Source organism: Euphorbia lathyris, chromosome 10, assembly GCF_963576675.1.
Source record: "Euphorbia lathyris chromosome 10, ddEupLath1.1, whole genome shotgun sequence".
Lineage (NCBI taxonomy): Eukaryota > Viridiplantae > Streptophyta > Magnoliopsida > Malpighiales > Euphorbiaceae > Euphorbia > Euphorbia lathyris.
Window position 1 is genome coordinate 36109123 of NC_088919.1, and position 22856 is coordinate 36131978.

Sequence of the window (22856 nt, forward strand, 5' to 3'; positions counted from 1 at the left end):
AAGCCAAATAATTAATTAAGTTTTAGGTAGTCCAAATAATTTTTTATCCATTAGAATATAGGTTCGGGTTTCAGACTGTTAGGCATTCATTATCCTATTTTCCTTTCATGCCCGATGCCATTTTGGATCGGGTGTGACAAAAATGGAATCATTATTTCGTAAAAGACCACCCGGAATGACAGTAGACCTATTATATTCCGACCGAACAACCACAAAACGTTCCAAATTCTCATGCAACGCCGATATAGTCTTTTTCAGACCCAATCTAATCTGTCCACAGGCAAGTCTATTTCACTCACGCCACAAAAACTAGACATAACTAGTCGAAAACTCATGCGATGCACGGGATACGAAACTTTTATATAATTTAAATAAATAAATTGAAATTTTATTTTGAAGTAATTTTATGTCATGTTATAATTTTTTTATATTATGTATATTTGAAATTAACATATATTTTTTTTATTAATAATTCAAATCAAATTAAATTAATTTTGAAAATAATCGATTAAAGGTGAATGATTTTTTTATTTTTGCAAAATTCAATGATTTGTACTTTTTAGTAATTTTAATACATTTTCATTTTTTATAACTGGAATTATGTGAAACAATAATAATAAAATATGATATTAATTAAAAAAATATATTAGAATACAATGAAAAACCAAAAATTAAATTAAATATTATATCTACGATATAAAAGAATTACAATTCATGTTAAAATGGAAGCAACATCAATATATTATGCTATAACTATTAGAATCAATACTTTTCTAATGTTGCAAATGAAGAAACTTTATCAATTCAATATGTTAATTAATCACAAATTCATCTTGATGATAATCATTTTTGCTTGATGGAATTTCATGATCACCAAGTATTCAAATTCAACCATTCATTAGACTGCAATAATCCAATATATCCAATTGAATCAGCTTAATGTGATGATTTCTCATATTTTTATCTCGTAATATCACATCAAGACATTCAATCAATTTGTTCTTCATCCTTTCATTGTATAGAATATCTGTCACACTCGCAGATATCACTTCTTTGACTTCATTAATATTTTCTAGGGAAAAGTACGAAAAAATGCATGTGGTTTGCCCGCTTTGCAAACAGAGGTATGTGGTTTAAAAGTTTACAAATAAAGGTCTGTGGTATGTTTTATTTACAAAAACAAATTATTACAATTACACAGTTAAGTTCCGATTACAATTAAAGATATTTTTATCTTAAAAAATTATTCTTACATATCAGCAAAACATAACAAAAAAAAAGAACTTCCTAAATCTAAACAATAAATAATATGGTGGAACTTTAAGTTTTTTACTAATCTGACAGTTTATGAACTAAATTGATATTTAAATTCATTTTACACCGTTTCAATTTGATTTTGGGATCTGTGTTTTGTCAATATATAAATATAAGGGTTAATTACAAATAACTACCCTGTGGTTTGGCCGATTTGCGATGTGGTACCTGTGGTATTTTTTTTTTCCAAACACAACCCTATGGTTGCAAAATTTTACATATTTTTTTTTACTTTGCCAAATTTGGCCGATAACGACTTCGAAATAAAAAAATTCAAGAGCTAAATAATATTTTAAGCAACTTTAATTCTTCAACTTTTTAGGTTTAAGGTCATTTAGGTGTTGTTTTTTTATGAGAGGGAAAGATAATGTTTAGAGAGAGAAAACTCCAAAAATGATGATTTTGAAAAATTAAGAATATGGTTCTATAATAAATATGATACCAAACAAGTTTAATTCTTGAAAATTTTCATTTCGAAGTCGTTATCGGCCAAATTTGGCAAAGTAAAAAAACATATAAAATTTTACAACCATAGGGTTGTGTTTGCAAATAAAAATACCACAGGTACCACATCACAAATCGGCCAAACCACAGGGTAGTTATTTGTAATTAACCCTAAATATAATTGAAAAAATATTAAAAAATGCTCTTATTGTCATCAATTACTTAAAAGTTTAATTTTAAATATTTTGTTTTGTAAAAAAAATATACCACATACCTCTATTTGCAAACTTTTAAACCACGGACCTCTATTTGCAAATAAGACAAACCACTAGCATTTTTTTCATACTTTGCCCTATTTTCTAATAATTATATATTCTTGAATTTCGTAAGCAAGAATATGAAACAAACAAAGGAATAGAAAACAAAAATGAAGGGACAAAAGTTAATCAGGAGAGAACTATCTTTCTCTCGTTTTTTTTCGAAAATAAGAGAGAATGTCAAGATATAGGCATATAAAGATGAGAGTGAAAATATTGTTTGGCAATTAATTAAAAAATTAATTTTTTCTTAATGAAGTATTAAGTCCATAAATTAATTTTAGTTAAATAGAATTAAATCGCAAACGTAACCACTCAGTAAAAAATATTTTATAATTAGTATGTGAAATTAATATCATTATGCTCAACATTTGATAATCTGAAGAGATTGAAATAATAATATTTTTTATTTAATATTTTCCAACAACTTGTCCTATGATCATGTTTCATTTTCATATGTTAAAAACTCTTGAAATACTAACAAAAATGTACAAAATCTTTATTTTAGTCATTTTGAAAAAAAAGACAAATAAAAAAGAAAACATGGATAAGATAGCGAGAGGTATGGAACCTGGATAACGGTAGAAATTGAATTTCATTTCTGAAAGATGAAATTATAATAATTATTGTTTAATAAAAATAAAGCAACAACACAATTGAGAACAAAATAAATGCAATATACAAAAAAAATTTGAATAATTACCTTAAAAAACATAAGGATTTCTTGTAATTTTTGATACCTTTGTGTTTCCCGATTTTAGTCGTCCATGCATCTTCTATTTCTCTCGGATTTCTTCAATTGGACATATCAATTTGAAAAAAAAAAAGATAAATAAAAAAGAAAACATAGATAAGTTAGCGAGAGGTATAGAACCTGGGTAACAACAGAAATGGATCTGAAGGATGAAACTACGACAACTATTGTTTTATAAAATAAAGCAACAACACAATATTATTAAGAACAAAACAACTACAATATATGATAAAAATTGAATAATTACCTTAAGAAACATAATGATTTCTTGTAATTTTTTACACATTTGCGTTTCCCAATTTTAGTTGTCCATGCATCTTCTATTTCTACTGGATTTCTTTAATTGGAGATATGAAAGTCTGAATTCTCCAATTCTTAAAGAAAATGCTATTAAATAGTTTATCAATAGAAATCGCTCCTAAATAGATCTGATTCTAAGAACAAAGTTATAAAACTTTGGTTTTCGATGTCCAATGAATATAATGGTGAATACTATCTATCATTCTTTATATATAAGTTTATTTGTGACTTTTGGATTTCCTTTGCTTTGTGTGTTTTCATCTTCCGGTAACTCTTGCCTTCTTTTATTATTTTAATTAATGGGCTAGTAATAATTGTTTAATATATTATAAATATAAATATGTTAATTTTAATTAATTAAATCTTTTACATTTTAATTTTTTACTACGTTGACAACTCATCAAAAAGGTCTCTAAAACATGTCTCCTTATTTCTCTTTGTTTCCGCTATTATATATAGTATAGATATAGATTACTAGTGCAATAAAACGTTTTATTTAAATTAAATTAACTAACAAAAGAAAAGAAGGTATTGGAAATAAATAACATTATATATATATGTAATATACAATATGGCTAGTTCCATAAAGTTTGTTTGTATACCAATTTTCAAATTTATGTGAAACATAATCTATTGCTATTCTGAGGCATTTCTAAATACACAAGTAGTTGACATATATTTACATGTCCAAAAAACCAAACATAAAATAAATTAGAAAAACCCCAAAACTGAAAGTTGAATTTAGTTCAAGCAGAGGATAATTGACATCCTTGAAGAGTTCTGTATTTAAGAATTCCTATATACATTCTATTTTCAGGCATGGCCTCCAGCAAATTTCCACCATAACTAATTTTCTTCTGGTTTATAAAATTCTCCATTTTCAATATCTCCCTTTCTTCTTGTTTGTTCCTATTTTCTTTACTAATCCTTGATTCTTCTGTAAATCGAATCCTCTTTTGATTCTGACTAAATGATCTCTTTGACCCTACCCCTTCACAAAAAAAAATTCTGACAGATTCTAAATATAATGAAACTTTATAAAGAAGATAAAAAAAGAAGCATACCCTTCAATTCAAATTCAATCTTCTTCATGAAATTGGAGACAAGGCATTTATGGAATTGGCGAGCAATAAGAACCACACTGCCTGAAACTGCAAAGGTAGCCATGAAACCAAGTCCCATTGAACAACTTGTCATTTTATTTTATTTTTCTCTTAGGCTAAAATGTTAATGGGAAGAATTAAAATATCTGAATTGCGTTTTTATAGTTAGGAAAATATATTTTAAAAGTTGGGGGGGGGGGGGGGGGGGGAATGTTAAAGAAGAAAAGGTTTGTGATTGGACGGTTAATACAAGAAAATGACTATAATAGTAATTATATTCATGGAAAATTGACTATATATAAAAACTTTTTAAATATGGATAAACTTCTAACTTATATGTTTCCTTTTTTATTCGTTTTTCTTGTTATTTATAGTCTTCCATAAATTTTTTTTATAGAACATGTGTCTCCCATAATTAATAGCATATATATACAAATATATATATACAAATATATATATATATATATATATATATATATATATATATATATATATATATATATAGAGAGAGAGAGAGAGAGAGAGAGAGGAGAGATTAGGTGTGACACATTCCTTATGGTGTGACAAGGCTTATTGTGTGACAACAGTGGCTTTTTAGTAATTGTGTAAAAAATAGAGGGGTATATTTGTAATTTTACGCACTTAGTATAAATAGTTATTAAGTTAGGGGTATATTTGTAATCTCCTATATTTTTCTCGTTCTTTCTTCTCCGGTGATTCTCTGATATTTCTCTCGTTTTTTCCGATAGCGCCGTTTCATTTCCGATCGTGTTTTTGTTGATTTTTTGGTTCGATTTCTTTGTTTCGTCTCGCATTTTGTGTTTTTTGGAAGATATCGGTGAGTTCTTGTATGTTTTCGTGTTTGTTTTCATCGTATTTATGTTTGTTGTTTGTTCATTTCCCTTCGTTTTTTTGTTGAATATTTATGGCTCTGATTTCCTATATTTTTTTCTTTATCAGTAGGTTCGGCTCTCTGTTTGTGTATTTTTGAAGGTATCAGTGAGTTCCTCTGTGTTTTCTTTGTTCATTTTAGATATTGTGTTATGCATGTTCTTCGGGTTTTTTGTTTATATGTTCTGTTTAGGTTTTGTATTTTGTTTTTGTTTTGTTTGTTGTTTTTTAGGGTTTCAACGGCATTTCATTGTGTTTTTTCATTCTTTCCGTCTATCATTTGTTAGTTTTCTGACTTGTATATGTGTTTTTTTGTTGTTTTTCAGTATATATCAGAATGTCTAAAGCTACTTCTAGTAGGAAAGATTGTTTGCGTGATAATGTTATTGATCCTGCGTTGCTTCATGCTATAAACTCTGATTATATGGGGGATGATGACGACAGGTACTATTTTGTTATGTTTTTATGGAACAATATATGCATTCTTTTGGAACAATATATGTATTCGTTTGGAACTATGTATGTTTTTGTATGGAACTATATATGTATTCGTTTCGAACAATTTATGTATTCGTTTGGAACAATATATGTATTCGTTTGGAACAATTTATAAGTTCATTTGTAACTATATATGTATTTTGTTGATCTAGTATTTTTGTTAATTTTTTTATTTTTTATGTTTCAAGGGTCTCTGAAAAGAATAGTGATGAAGGAAGTAAATAGAGATTTGTGAAGAAATCTCATGCTTTGAAGAAAAAGTCATCAAATATTGATGTTCCTGTTGATGAAAATTCTTCTGATGCTTTGAAGGACGTAGAAAGTTGTTCTGATGCTGATGAAAGTTGTTCTGATGATCGTGATAATATGAATGATCCTGATTTTGTTATCAGTGCGAGTACACCATCTGAAGAACAAGCAGATGATGAATATGTTGTTTCTGGTTGTGTTGGAAAGAACAGAAAAGTTGGAGTTAATTTGAAGGGAGATGGTTCTTCTAGGTTGAAGATGAAGAAGGTTGAGGTTGTGAAAGTATCTGGTGGTTCTAGATTGAAGAGGAATAAAGTTGAGGTTGTGAAAGGAGTTGGTTCTTCTAGATCTGTGAACCGTGATTGTGGAAGAAGGATTGTGAAGAAGGATAGTTGTTATTCTGTTATGGAGCAAGATTTATCTGGTGTAGTATTGAATCAGAGGGTGCGTCCAACAGCATTTATTAAGTTTGTTAAAACTATGCCAGAGACACACAAAGCTGCCATTAGGAAGATAGGGTTTGGTGGTTTTTTGTGTCTGGATATTGGGAAGCTTAATGGAACGTTTTGTGGCAAGGTTGTGGCTTCTGTTGATCCTGACAGATGTTGTTTTATTCTTCCTGGTAATGATCGGATTGATTTGAGTGAAGAGGATTTCCATTGTGTTTATGGCCTACCATGTGGAGGAAAGGAAATTAAGGAAGCAGATAGTAACAGTGGGGATAGTTGGTGTAATTTTTTAAAGACTTGGAGGAAGTCTTTTGGTCTAAGTAGTGGCAGTCCTAAGGATAAAGATGTGCTTTGTAGGCTGAAAAATCTGTTGGGAAGTGGATGTTTGTGATGAGTTCATTTGGAACTTCATTGTTATTATTGTTAATTCTTGCATTCATTCAAACAAGAATAGGGCGTTGTACAATAAGTTTTTATTCAGTTGCATGAATGTGACTGAAATTTCGAAGTTAGATTGGTGCCGGTTTAGTTTTAAGCATCTTATAGATTCTGTTCGTTCTTTCAAGAACGGTTCTAATCCATATTTTTTCACAGGCCCTCTTCCATTTATACTGGTAATTGTTTTAATATGTTGGAATTTATTTTGAATAATTTATGTATTTGCTTATAATTTGTTTTTCTCATTTTTTTTATTGTAGATATGTTATTTTGATCGTTTGCAACGTGGGGTTGATTTGAGGCCACGTTCCTTTCCACTAACTTTTGTGTGGAATAATGTTCTAATCTCTGAAAGAATTAAGTTGGAAAAAGCCAGTGGTTTTGGCAAGGGAATTGGATTGAAGAGATTAGTGAAATCTGAAGCAGAGGTAGAATGTGAAGGCCCTAACGTTGAAGGTAAGAAGAAGAAGAAGAGAGAAGAAGAGAAGAAGAAGAAGCATGTAGAGGAAGGAGAAAAAGAAGATACTCAAGAAGGAGTTTCTGGCTGTCCTAGTTACTTCATGGTATGCATCTGTGTTTTTCTTTTATATAGAAGATTGTGTTTCGTTTTGATAAATTAGTAAATAGTGTTTTTATAAATGCAGGAATTCACTTTCAGGTTTAAATCAGTGGCTAGAAAGTTAGCTAATGTTGTAACTGAGATGTTTATGTTGGTGGATGAAGCTGAAAATATGTTTGACGAGAATGACTTACCTGTACGGATGAATACATTTGTTGAAAACATTTTTACTAAGTACAGAGTTAGTAAGGAAGAGAGGATGAGCCAACGTTCTGAGCGAATGCCAGCAAGTGAGCATTCGAGAAGATTATCTAATGAATCTGATGAGGATAATGTTTTTTTAATCTGCCTGACTTTTGGGAAGAATATAATGTTGTTAATGAAGAATATAACAAGCAGGTACAGAGAAAGATAGCTGAAGGTTTAGAAAAAGAGAGATGAGGAGCAGAGAAGGAGAAGAATAAGAAGAAGAAGAGAGGAGTAGTAAAGAAAGTTAGAGGAAAAGTAGGGTCATCTGAAGGTCTAAGGTTGAAAATAAAGATGAATTCTGCTCCTCAATTTGAGTTGTTAAGCCAGTCTTTAGCTGATCAATCTGTTTCATCTGAAATGTAATTTATTATGTTTGAATAATTCCTGTTTTTTGTTTTGGAACATGTCAATTAATATTTGTGGATTAATTGATGTTTTATTTTGTTTCTAGGGCTGCTGATATAGTTTCTGGGGCTGGTCCTTTAGTTTGTGTAAATCAAGATGAAGGGGATGAGTTTGTTGATCGTACTGATGAAATTGTGTAAGTTATTATTTGTTGAACAAATGGTTCAGTTTTTTGGGACCTTTCTTGTATATGTGTGGAACAATTTTTTTTTTGTTATATATTTGAGTTGTTTTATATTTTCACCAGTGATATCGATGATGCAATTGAGTCAGAGATGTCTGATTCTGATGATGATGATGATGATATAGACTTGGAGTGTTTGCCTGGAGATGTTCCAGATGAATTTGCCGATATGTGTAGATGGGCTAACAATTATTTATGTCATGGGAGGACAGTTTTTACCACATTTGAAGATTACATTTTTGGTCATCCGGTGAAAGCAGTTATATTGAGGAAGGATATTCGTGAATTGGCTGATCTAGCTCCAATAGGGTGTGGCCCAATTTTGTATTACATGAGGTATTTTTTTTATCTATAATTGCATGTTTGTATTAGTGATTATATTGTTTTATTTTTTTGAATGGCATGTTTACTATATATGTTTCGTGTGTGTTTTGTATAAGCACCTTTATGATGTGATTGTGAATAATGATAGATTGGATACCACCTTCTCCCTTGTTGATCCAAACATAACTAATCATTTTGAAGGAGTTAATAAGATTGGGGAGAAGATCAAGTTTTTGACAGAGAGATATGAACAGTCCAACAACAAATGTTTGTATCTGATATTGCGAAACAAAGAGTATGCATTATTTGTCTATACTGATGATTTATTTTATTTGTTTAATAATGTATTATAGTTTTACTAATGTGTTTGTTTTCTTCAGGTATCATTGGACTTTGACTGTCGTTGATCTTGAGCGGAAACGTGTTTTTCTTTTGGATCCATTGAAATCTCGTTTGAGCTTGGAAAATGATCAATGGAGATATGTTGTTGATGAGTATGTTTAATAATCAAATGCTCTTTTATAATGTATTTTATTTTTTGAATGCAATAGTTTGACATATATATGAATTTGTTTTGCAGATCTATTATTTCTTTTTATCATGAGAAGGTTTTGGTAAAATGGATTTCCCTGTGGTACGTGTTTAATTTGTATGTATATTTGTGTATTTTTTTATTGTTTTTAAGTTGTTTGTATTTTATTTTGTAGAATATTCCATCTCAGAAAGATACAAAAAGCTGTGGCTATTATGTAATGAAGTATATGGATGATATAGTGTCTGAGAAAGTGTTGAAAATTGACAATATTGTAAGTGTTTATTCTTTGAACAATTGGTGTTTCTTCTTTGAACAATTGGTGTTTATTCTTGGAACAATTAGTTTTAATATATGACATGTTGAAGTTATAGTTTTGATGCATGATTTTAATTGTGATATGTTTTTTAGTGGGATAAGTATGCTAGGAGTTCATCTTACGGTATAGATGTGATGAATGAATTACGTCGAGATTTGGGAGATATTATTTTGAGATATGGTATTGATAATGAAAATGGTGGAGGAGGTCGTGTAAGGAGGACTGTTAAGGAATCTAAGTACCTTCGTTCTCCATTTATTTCTCGGCATCCAAAGTTGATGGAGAACATGGATAGTTGTAAAAGGAGGATTGTTGAATTTGCACTGAGTCCTGGTTTAAGCAGGTAAGAAGTTGAAGTTATGTTTGTTATATGAATTTATATGTTATTTTGGCATATACTGATAGTTTTTTTCCTTGTTTTGAAGTGATGTATTTTTCAGTGATGGACAAACCTTTATTGATAAACAAGAGATTTTATCACTGTCTGGTCATGATCATATTGTCAATAATATTGTGGATGCTTGGAGTTCAATTTTGAACACTGAAGAATTGAAGAAATATAATGGAAAACCGAAAAGATTTTTTTTCGGTACATATGCTTTTGTATGTTTCTTAACTTTGTAAGTTTGTTTTTTGTTTTCATTTTGTAAATAATTGTTGTGCTAAATGTTGTTTTGATTATTTTGTAGAATCTTCTGTTTTCTGGAGCTAGTAGATCAAGAGTACATAATTTTAAGGAAAGGCTTGAGACTGAACTTTCTTTTTTCAATTTTAAAAACTTGGCTGATGTTGAATTGGTAAGTTTTATGGTGGAACAGCAGCTGTTGAATACTGTAAAATGTATTGAGATACTATTGTTTTTTGGTGTTTATTAGGTGTTTTTCCCTGTTATTTCTCATGCACATTTTTATCTGATTGTTGTCAACAATCTTTCAAAGACTGTTGAAATATTGGATAATATGACACTCCCTCGAAAAATCAGTCGTGCTGATAAGTATGATGATTGTCTAGAACAATTGGTATGTTGTAACATGATTTACTTCATTCTTTGTTTTTATTTGTATATGTGATAACATATTTTCTGATTTGTTTGTTGTAGTTAAAATCTTATGCTCATTTTGTTTTCAAAAATGATGCTTCTTCATTAAAACAAATGTGTGCATACAAAGTGCAAATCCTGAGGATGAAGTGGAGAAGCAACAATAACCACAATGATTGTGGTATTTTTCTTTTGAAGCGTATGGAAACATACATAGGTCAGAGTGTGAAGGAGTGGAATATTGGATTGACAAAGAATTCTAAGGTATATATTGTAAATTCTTTATGTAACAGTTTGTATTACTATTATTCTATTTTATTATATCATTTTTTTTGCAGGGAAAAGATTTTAGAAAGCTTAGAATTCTTTATTGCTGGAGCATTCTTTTGAATCCAATAAATCAGCTTATTGAAGAAATTGATAAGAAGTCAAAAGAATGGGTTGTTGGAGCTGGACTAAATTTAGAATAGCATATTTTGTATCTTAAATTTGTAAATATATTTTAGAATTTGTAAATATACTTTAGAATTTATATATAAAATTTTATATTTAAAAAGGTTTTTCAAATTATATTTGTCAATATATATTCAATATTTAGTAGATATAATTCATTTGGAACAGACGTTACATTTAATTGGAACAAATGGTATATTCATTCGGAACAAACTATATAATTACATGGAACAAGTGGTACAATTTGGTAGAATTCATCCACAGCCTTTTTCAATACTCACAACCACTTAATGGTACATTAAGTTGAAACAAATGATATAGTTATATTAAACAATTTGTACAATTTATGTATACATTTGGATCAATATAAGAGCATATCCAATGGTTCATACTCACAACCACTTTATATACATCATCCATTTAATAAACATCATTTTATTAAACAAATTGTGTTGGAACATAGTACTAATTATATTGGAATGGAAAATGATTTTAGATCACATTAAAGTAAATAAAAAGAATGTAACTATTTTTTATTGAACAATGTAATATTTATCCCGGAACAACATATGTATTCTGATGGAACAATTCAGTTTATGGAATGGAACAAATGGTACATTAATTCGAAACAAATGATATAGTTACATGGAACAAGTGGTACAATTTTGTAGAATTCAGTCTACAACATTTTTCAATACTCACAACCACTTAATGGTACATTAAGTTGGAACAAATGATATAGTTATATTAAACAATTTGTACAATTTATGTATACCTTTGGATCAATATAAGAGCATATCCAATGGTTCACACTCACAACCACCTTATATACATTATCCATTTAATAAACATCATTTTATTAAACAAATTGTGTTGGAACATAGTACTAATTATGTTGGAATGGGAAATGAGTTTAGATCACATTAAAGTAAATAAAAAGAATGTAACTATTTCTGATGGAACAATGTAATATTTATTCCGGAACAACATATGTATTCGGATGGAACAATACAGTTCATGGAATGGAACATATTATGTATACCGTTGGAAGAATATAAGAGTATATCCAATTGATCAGTAAGTTTCCTTTTGAGGATTCATCCTGTAAAATAGAAAATGAAATGATATAGTTACATTTGTTTCAGTAATAAGGAATCAATAAGTAATCACTGTTTGTTTGAATATAATTAATACATGGTATATGTTTCATTAAAGTTTTAATTGTTAATAAAATGAATACAGATTTATTTTAATCTGATAATAAATAAATGAGGAAATAATTATTGATTCTGATACCAATAGTTTAAGAGACTGATTCACAGATTTATATAGGAAATAATACCAATAGTTTAAGAGACTGATTCACAAATTTATTTTAGTTTGCATTTAATAAAAAATTTCATATACGTAATAATCTTAATACTGTTGAGATTCCCAATATACATTTATTTTGAATGAAAAGTCGTGTTTCATTGCAGGAAAAGTAGAATTTGAAGAGTCTCAATAAATTAAAGCTGCTGAGTTTCCCAATAGATAATCATTTGAATGAAAGAAAGCGTGTTTGATAGTATGTAGTTGAAGAGACTAAATAAAATTCTATAAATAGTATTGCTCTCTTTATTGATCGTATTTTTTTAGTAGAAGTTGAATTGGAGCAAAGATGTCAGGAAGCAGTTCGAGTTCGTCTAAGAGAACGAGGTCTTCTTCTCCTGTTGAACATTTAGTACGTAAAGAACGGAGTGAAATTCCTGATGAGCTATTTAAAGTTATTGAAGATATGGAGAAAACTTTTATGGAAGGGGATATTGGCGACATCATAAAGAAGCTGAAGGGCATGAAGGCTTTCATGTCTTTATTTTGTGACTCAATGATGTCTTTCATTGAGAAAGGAGTGGAGGAGAAAGTGGAGTTGAAGGAGGAGCTGGAGGAAGTGAAGATGAATCTGAAGGACCAGATTAAGAAATATAACAATGATGTTATGTGTCCTGATAATGATTTTTTTAATGTTTTTTTTAATTGTGAACAATTGTTTTTATTTTTATGTTTTTATGTTTTTTATGTTTATGTTTGTATGTTTTTTGTTTTTTATTTAATGATATATTTTTTTGTTATGTTTTTTATACTGCTATATATTATTGATGTTCATATATTGTTAGTGTAGACATATGTTGTTTGAAATTAACACACATGTTCAGTACGTAAAGCAGGTAGTGATATTCTTGATGAACTTTTTAAGGTCATTGTTGATATGGAGGAAACATTTATGGAAGGGGATGTTGATTGCATCATGGCGAAGCTGAAGGGCATAAACGCTTTTATGTCTTTATTTTGTGAGTCTGTGATGTGTTTCATTATGAAACGAGAGGAGAAGAAAGTGGATTTGAAGGAGAAGCTGAAGGAAGTGAAGAAGAATCTGAAACGCAAGACTGAGAAATATAACAATGATGTTTTAGGTAGCGATAATGATCTTATTTGATCTTTGTAAGAAATGTATTATCAAGACATATAATAACAAGTTGTTCCAAAAAAAATCACAGGTTTCCAAGTGAAGTCAAATAACAAAATATACTGTTAGAGGAAAGAAAGTTTAGATATAGGGATTTTACCTTATCTCTTTGTTTTTTCTGGGCAGTTTCTAATGTCATGGTTGCACAATTGGTGACATCCTTTGTTTTTTCTGTGATTGTTCAATTGCTTTCTCTTTTTCTCCCTTCAATCCTTTCTCGCTGCTTGTAAGCTGAATCCCAGTTCCTTTGTTTTTAGAAATTTTAGGTTCTTTGATTAGAACTTCAAAGGGCCGACTTGTTCCAACCAACATCTCTATGTCTTGAATTTTAGTAGAATTATTGATGTTCTTTCTTTTCTTTGCTTCCAGCTCTGTCCTCAATGGTTGAATGTTTCTTGTGATATTATTTAGGTCCTCTTCATCCCCTTCAGCCAAACACACAGTCATGTGAATCTTACTCCATAAGTTATTCAACATTATTTTCTTTTCCATTGTTCTAGCACATTCTTCTATAACATTATTTTGCAATGTTATCTCTGGTAATATTTTCCATCTGTTTAGCACATACTGGTCAGGAATTTTTTCCAGCATCCTATCCTTCCATACGAGCACCATATGTCTACAGGGAATTCCTGCTCTATTGAACATCTTTCACAAACATGTTGTGTCACTGTTGTCTGTATTATAAACAACCTGATATGTTGTTTTTTTACCTTTTTCCCTTACAGTGATTCTGCATTTGTCAGTGTGTTTTTGTATATCATCAACGCCACATTTAAATGAAGCATCTATCACTTGTTTTTGAAATTCATAGAAGATTGTTCTTGTAAATACTTCTGATCCATGCTTTTAGATAGGAATTAGTGTTTGAGTCATAGGTATTGAGTGTTTAGAATCATTGTCATTTTTTCCTTGTGCGTGTCTTTGTGCTTCCATTGCACCCTCAAACCGGAGGAGGAATTCAATGAGAGTTAAATGACTTTTTGTGAAAGAAGTGAAGAAGTGATTTTCACTTTCTGACCTTGAGGTTGTTCTCATTAAGCCCGCTAGGAATGAGTCTCTGAAATAAGCAGGAATCCATGTTGATCTTATATCATACATGTGTTTCAGCCATCCATGTTCTTGTAAATTGAATTCCAAAATAATTTCCATCCATTTTTGTTCAAACTCTTCTGGTTCCAATTCTACACTCCACACGCAAGAATTTATCTTTGTGATAAAATCTGTTTCTTGCATTATTTGTCTTCCTGTATTTGTAAGAAAAGAGTTTAGAATAAAATTAATGTATGCGTATTGAACAACACATATATCATTTTGGAACATTTTATGTATTCGTATGGAACAACACATTATTCTGTTGGAACATTGTATTTATTGAATGGGATAATAGAAAATAAATAGCATAGAATTATTTTTCGTACCTATTTTGTCTGACATCTTCTTCATAATGTGCCACATGCAAAATCTGTGTTCTGTTTTTTTAAAAACATTTTTTATTGCAACTATCATTGCTGGATCTTGGTCTGTTATAAGCAAGCCGGCTCATTGTTGTCCATTGCTTTCAGAAATGTTTTAAAAACCCACTCAAATGATGCAATATCTTCGTTAGCTACGAAACAAGATGCAAATGTAATACATTTTTTGTGGTTGTCAACTCCAGTAAATGGTCCAAATATCATATTATACATGTTCATTGTAACATAAAAATAAGTTTTCTGTTTGAAGAACATGACACAATTTTTGTGTTTCAAAATCAGTATATGAATGGCAGAAAGCAATAATTTTATGTCAAAGATTATTATGTAGTACCTGTTTGTGCTATATGTGGTGTCAAATGAGACCATATCACCATAAAGAGTGTAGTTTTTGATACATACAAGGTCTGCCCATAAAGCTCTATAGAGTCTGCCTTCTTGATCTACTTCAAATTCGAAAAATAATGCACTCCATAACTCCTTTTTTTCTGAAAATTATCTACAAACATTTGTGCATCTGAATCCTTAATATATGCTTTCAAGTCTCTCTAGAAGTTCTTAAAATCTATCTTCGATGCACCAATATTTTCATATCCTCCATAAAGTTCCTTTGCTTGTCTATAAGTTCTTAGAGGACCAACATTCATCTGTTCAACCAAATCAGAATTTATTTTATTTTTAGATGAAATGAGCAAAATTCTATAAGTAAACAGTTTAATATTTATAATGCATAACTATTATGAAGAAGATGTTTTACCTTTACATTATTAACTACCATCTTTTAGAAGGTTCATGTTCCTGCCCTCTTTTTGATATTGTACACATCCTGGAGTGTATAGAAGATGATTATGTTCTTCTTTAAACTGTGTCACTTCATAGTTTCCATTGTCGGAAAGTTTGATAATCATTTTAACACTGCATCCTACGCGACTGAGTGTCCTTTTTCTGGTTTTTATATCACTGGATGTTGCTTTTCTTTTGTGATATTTGTAACCTTCTTTATTGCATACAAAAAAATTATTCTTTTATAACACCTTGTTTCTTTCTTGAAGTTGATATCCTACTATTAAATCCAGCAGCACATGCATATGATTTGTAGAATTCTTGAGCTTTATTATAATTCTCAAATATCATTCCAAGAGCAGGTTTTAACTCATTTGAACAATTGGGAATCCATATTTTTGTTCCGTTAGGGCTGAGTCTTGTAATTACTTCTGGTGTGTAAGGTACAATTGCAGTAGAAGAGTAACTAGGCGAAAGCAAATCTACAAAACAGGTAAGAGAATTGAGATTAGGACAAATATGTACTTTGAACAAATGGTACATTAGTTCGAACAATTAGTATATCTAGTTTGAACAAATAATATATTAATATGGAACAAATGATATATTCACATGGAACAAGAATTACAATTTGTTAGAATTTACATTACAGTTTTTGTTAATAATTAGTGTAAGAAAGCTATTATCAAGTCTGAGAATAAGTTTAGAACAACTATTATCAAGAAATCCATATATATCAGATAAATTTCAGATAAATCTATTATCAACAAATTCATATATATCAGATAAATGTAAAGTTTCAGATATAAGCAAAATACCTGGAGATGATGTTGTGGTGTGTGTCATATTGCACTGATTGTTGTCTTCAGATTCCATATTTTGGTGTTCGTATTCCATATTCAGATTGAATTATATGAATACGGATGAGAAATCGATCGATAATGTTGATGTCAAAAGAATCGATCAGTAATGTTGAGAATAGAAAATCGATCGATAATTCAACGGAGAAGAAAATCAGAGTTTAATCTCAATACAGATTAGAAATCGATCGATGATTGTGAGAGAAGAAAATCGATGAAGAATGTTGAAGAATGATCATAAAATTCGCGCGTTTTTCCTGTGAGGAACAGAGAAGAATTGATGCGTGTTTTTTTGTTTGAATTTTATTGCCAAAACGACGTAGTTTTGTTATGCCACACAATAAGCTTATTGTCACAACTTAAACCCTTGTCACGTTGGATCTCACCCATATATATATATATATATATATATATATATATATATATATATATATATAGTATGAGTTAATTTTAGTTAAAAATAAATAATATAATAAAATGATAACGTGTTATAGGAAAATCTTCTAGTATCACAAGTTGGATGAAAAGTTAATACTATAATACAATATATGATATATATCATAAATAAATTAATGGAAACCTTTCAAAGATTATGTAAACCAAGACTACAAAGAAAAATACATAGGGCCTGTTTGGTTTACTTGTTGTTTGTTGTTTGTTGTTGTTGTTTGCTGTTTGATTATTAAGGTTTGGTAAAAGTATGATCGCATGTTGCTGTTAGTATGTAAAATGACTAATATGGACATGTTTTAAATATATATAATTAATTTTAAAAATAATATAAAAAATATAAATAACTAAATAATAAGTACAAAAATAATAATTTATAAATAAATTCATTATCTTCATAAAGTACTATATATTAAAATTTAAATTGCTATAAAAAAATTATAGTTTTTATTCATTTTAAAGATCAATTTTTATCTCTAAATAGGATGGAAGAAATATGATCTCTCAAAACGTTCATTTTAGTTGCTCTAGTTTCCTCATAATTTTCATTTGTATCAACATTATCTAAAGTAGTCAATAAGTTGTACGACACAAAATCCAGATATGCATCTAAACGATTAAAGCTCGGATCTACTAATGCGTTTCTTCGAATATAATTATGTAGTACCATTAAAGCAATCACAATATCCCTCTGTGCAGTAAATGCATAAGAAGGCATCGCTCGTAATATTCTCCACCTAGCTTTCCAAACACCAAAAGTTTGTTCAATACAACTTCTAAGAGATGAGTGCCAACAATTGGAAGTCTCTTTATACTCTTTTGGTCGATCACCACGTTGAAAATCAAGCAAATGATATCTTGTTCCCTTATGGTGCAAGATACCCTGCATATATCCTTAAGTACATACATAAAACAGTATATATAGATATTCTAAAATATAAAATAAAAAAATGAAATATGATTACCTGGAGGTGGTTTAGGAAAATTTACTTCTGTTTTATTGATAGCATGTTGAAAAAGTCGTGAAATCATAAGCAGTACCTTCCCAACCAGCCAGTACAAATGTGAATAACATATCAAGGCTACAAGCAGCCATAATATTTTCTGTAGGCACTCATTTTCTACCAATAAAGCGAATGATCTTTTTTCTTTTACATAAGCTAGTACGTGAGTTCCATCAATTGCTCTAATACAATCGTAAAATTTCATTATGTATATGTAGTTTATAAAATATGAAGATAAAGAAAATTAAAAATATAAACACAATAATAATTACCTTAAAATATGGCATGTATCTCTCATCGTTAGCTATTTCAAACGGTAGTATTGTGGAAAAATTTTGGTCTTTAGGTTTTATCAAGTCCATTAAGAATTGTATCATTACCTTTAACACTTTATGAAAAATCTTACTAACTATCTTGCCCGAGTGTTGGAAATATTCTTAAACAACTCGATTTGAAGCTCCTTGAGCAACTATATACAAACTTTTTCCAAAATAGACATTCTATTTGATTGAACTAGTCCATAATGCTCTCCAAGATCGCGACAAAGATTTATCAATGTCTTCGTATCCATTCTAAACATATTAATACATCTTATTTCATTGTCTCTCATTATTTCCATTAACCATATAATCCCTGTTTGGAATGAATCCGTGCATGGTTCTTTTTCAAATAGTGTTAAGATAGAATCTCAACACTATATATTACTGCTCTCAACATATCATTATCTTCATTGTCATCATCAAAAATAATTTCACGAACAACATCAATGTCAATATAAACAAAAAAGAAACAATTTCATAAAAAAATTATATAAATATATATAAAGTCATCAAGAACTAAGGAAAGTTTAGACAAATCCAAATTGATAGTAATGTAAATAATTATAAAAAAAAGCAATAACAAATCCCTCTAAGATAAAAAAAAATATAAAAGACATGAAATCAGTTCTTTAACCTCTCATTTCTGCTACTTTTTCGAATTAAATTTATATTGAAGCCATTTAATCTTCAAATCGTCATTCTTCAGTGTTTTGTATAGTTCCCTGTGCGATTTATCAAGAAACAAATCCCCACAAAAAAAAATGAATATCAGATCCAATTTCTATCTGTGGCAAACTCAACACATCATCCATGATTTCTTCCATAGAATAATCAGGAGGTTGTTCTCCTAACATTTTACCTCATGCATGCAACAATTTTCTTTTCAGCACTTACTTCAATGTTATCCTTTAATGCCTTAATAACATCAGTAACTTCTATAGTGCTAGACTTCTTTTACCCTTTATCACATATCTTTCTCTTTGTTTCACTGTCTACAAATGTCGCTTTTCTCTTTTGTTTACCCATGTTCTGCTGAGCATCAATTCTATCAGTATTCTCAAAGTTAATAGTATCATCACCAAGCTAAATGGGTGAACCTCCTAAAATAGAATCTCTATTCATCATCCTTTTTAACTGATCTTCAAAAACTTCTTATAAGTCAATTGTTTTGTACCAAATTGATCACATTATTATAAATTGGATCCTTCTCAGTATCATTAAGAAAAATTCTAGAAGATGACTCATATGCATATTCACCAGTAGCCACAGTGTCCATAAATAAGATTTCATATTTTTCATAGACATCTTGTCCAATTCCTTTCTCAAGTAATGGAGCATAACTTGCATTTCCCTAGATATTACAAGTGAAAATAAAATTATTCATAAATTAACTAATTAATTTAAAATTTATTATTCAATTAAATGTTATCAGACTCAACTTACTTGTATCTTAGCATTGCACCACTCTCAGAAGCATCTATTGTGCCTTTAATAGGATCCCATCCTAATCCAGTCTCTTTTCCCTTTAGATCTTACCACAATCTTCATTTCATTTTCTACCCATAGCCATCCTTTCAAACCATATCCCCCCCTTCTTTTATCAAGAGTAGTTCCCCATACACAAATATCAAGAAACACATTAAATTCTACATCATTACATTTCTTTCTTAGAAATGTTCTTTTTTGCTCGTGTTAGCACCTATGAATAAAAAAAATAGATAGGTGTGCAATGATCCATTCAAATTCATTCAAACTGTCATATAAATTCTTTATGCTAATACTCAAGAAAAACAAAAACAATTCAATTATATAATACCTATATTCGAAGATGATGGTGCTGCCATGAGTAAGAAAAACGATAAAGTAAATTGATCGCACAATAGTTTTGATAGAGACAAATAACAAAATTGTTAGTGATGGATATTTTTATGATTCGGTTGATTATATTTGTTAAAAAATAGCTTGATCAAGAAGAAAAATGGAGTATTTGTTGCCTATATTAACTATTTATTTGTCAGCATGCATGTATATTGAGCAAAAAGAGCTAAGAAAGTGAAATAAACAAAGCATCAAAATTAAGAGAAAGTAAAAAAAACAAGTTCACAAATAATATTATCTTAACAACTCAAATTAATTGGAAATTATTGTGGATTGTTTGTTTCACATGAAATTGTTACTTTAGTAACAAAAGTTTACAGATAAATAATATTCCTAGGCAAACGAACTAGTATGCTTAAAATGATGTTGAATTGCAACCTAACCCAACAATATTCGTTTTTTTCTTTACCACCTTTTTTTTATAGAAAAAAGGCACACAGTTAAATGCTATGATAGAGAGATAAGAGAAGAATACAGCTAAGGGGGTACAACCTGATATATTGTGCTTTGGAAAATACTGGGTAAGGGAAAATTTTGTTGGAAAATAAAACATTTCCCGTGCTTGGCTACAATACCGGAAAACGGGAAGAAATGGTGGGTGGCTACTGTTTTCAAAAGGGTAAGAAGGAATGAAGTACGGTTCCAAAAGCTTAGGAAAATGTTTTACTCTCATTTTCTTCATAAATTTTTCTACTGACTGACCTAAAAAATTTTGTTGAATTATTTTCCTTAGCAAACAAACACCGGAAAATCAGGCAAATGTTTTCCTGCACAACATTTTCCAGCAAACATACAGGGCCTAAGTACAGACTCCACCACATATACTTGCCAAGAATACTTACGGATGAGTAACATTCCTAAATTCAAACATTTCATTATGTATAGTCAAAGTGTCAAACATACCACAAAAAGAAATCACAAGAAAAACTAGCATACCATGCAAGGACTGAACAAGATAACAATTCACAGCCACTTTTGAAAATTCTGATTCTTTAATCATAACAAAACTAACTAGGTTGAGTTCCGTGAACCAATTCACTAAATAAACAATTAGTGAGACAAACAAAAACGAAAATCATATCAAAATCCAAACCATTAAATTACAAACCCTACAATTTAAACTTGCTCAACTTATGTTTCAAAAAATAGTAACTTGGATCCACAACGGCACGACTTAAAACTTTAGGAAAACCTTATTCACCTCGATAGTAACAACAACATAAATTACCAGCCAAAACACAAGCAACATCAAGCCAAAAGTCAATCTACAAGAAGCTTTCTGATAGAGAATGCCCTAATTGGTTCAAATAAGGAAGGGACCACGTAATTGGAAGGAGCATTCTTAAGAAAGGAAGGGGTGAAGAGTGTGAAAGATCAGCAGGAGGTTTGGAGAAGTAGATCCGTGGTAGTGAGCATTTAGCTGCACTCTGCTATAGCCTATAGGGGTAATTCAGGTATACAGTAGGGTGTTTCAAGCAAACGAAGCAGTTTGGAGAGGTAGGCAGGATACAATTATTTGGCCTCTTGTTGCGTTTGGCTCAGCTCCTCGAAATGAAGAGGTCATGCTAGGTTCCTGGCAGGGTTGAGGGTGACTCAGCTCATTCTACTCTAATTTCATACTGCTTTTGTAGCTGATATTCAGTTTTCCCACCTTTCTCTTTGCTTCAATAAACTGCATTTTCCTAGTTCTTTGTGTGTGTTGTGACTTTTTATCACTCTCCAAATTGCATAGCACAGAGAAATTTGATCCAAATCAAGCTCATATATATGAAACTCAATCTACAACCAACTAAAAGATCTAAGGATCACAAGAACCAGTATATTGATATAGAAACTTATATCATCACCAAACTCTGATACAAATTAAGAACAATGCATATCAAGCACAGCGAATCACCTTAACTTCTACCCCAGAAAGGAAAAATATATATGTGAAAGATAATCAAATTACCATACATCAAAAGTCAAAGTACGCAGACAACAAAGCCTCAATTTCTTTGTTCAATACTTTTCTTTATCAAGTTAACCAGAGCTCCAACTGCATCTAATTTCAAACATTAATCTAACCACTGCATGTACTGAAAGAGCCATCAAATTGAAACAAGGAAATTTAACCTCGTTGAAACTTATAACATCATGAACATCCAAATCAACAGCTATATAGTTTCCGGTAATTAAGCTCCATCTAAGAACCCAATTTAAAAATAGTCAGAATCCTTTTATTGAACTACACAATATCAACAACTCGTAAAAAAGTTCACCACCCAAAAAAGAAACTCACAGAAATTCCGATCCATAGTCATAAGTCATACCCGAGATCATCATTCTAATCCGAATCTCTGGAGCCAGAGAGACCCAATTTCTCCGCCTCCAGACGTTCAAGGGCCTTTTGATGCGCCCAGGTCTCGATGGTCAGATCGGGCTTGGCGTTCAAGCCAACGCCAAGAATAACAATGGTGAGGAAACTGGTGATGTAGCAAGGAAGCTCCCAGTCCTCCCACTTGCGGGATTGGCCAGGCGGTAGAGGAGTCCGATTGAATAGGTAACCCTTGGGCTTCTCCTCATGTCCAGGAGATGTCCACCGGCTGGGTCCTGCAGAAGCGCCACCGCGTGTGCGGAGAGAGGAAGAAAGGCGCTGGCGGAGCATGGTGGACGCCGTTGTGAAGGGTTGTGGAGAGGGCATAGTTTTTGGGGTTGCAGAGCAACGGAGTGTAGAGGGGGAGGTATTGCGGACTGAGCTTCCTTTTGTAATACTAGGT

The 22856-nt window shown here is 30.5% G+C and overlaps 1 protein-coding gene across 1 annotated transcript; it reads right to left on the minus strand.

The window, feature by feature from the left end:
- Window positions 1-22192: 22192 nt before the first annotated feature.
- On the minus strand, window positions 22193-22856 carry LOC136209612 (uncharacterized). The gene has a single exon (XM_066001131.1). The coding sequence runs from the start codon at window positions 22778-22780 to the stop codon at window positions 22424-22426; it is 357 nt and encodes a 118-aa protein (XP_065857203.1). The 5' UTR covers window positions 22781-22856; the 3' UTR covers window positions 22193-22423.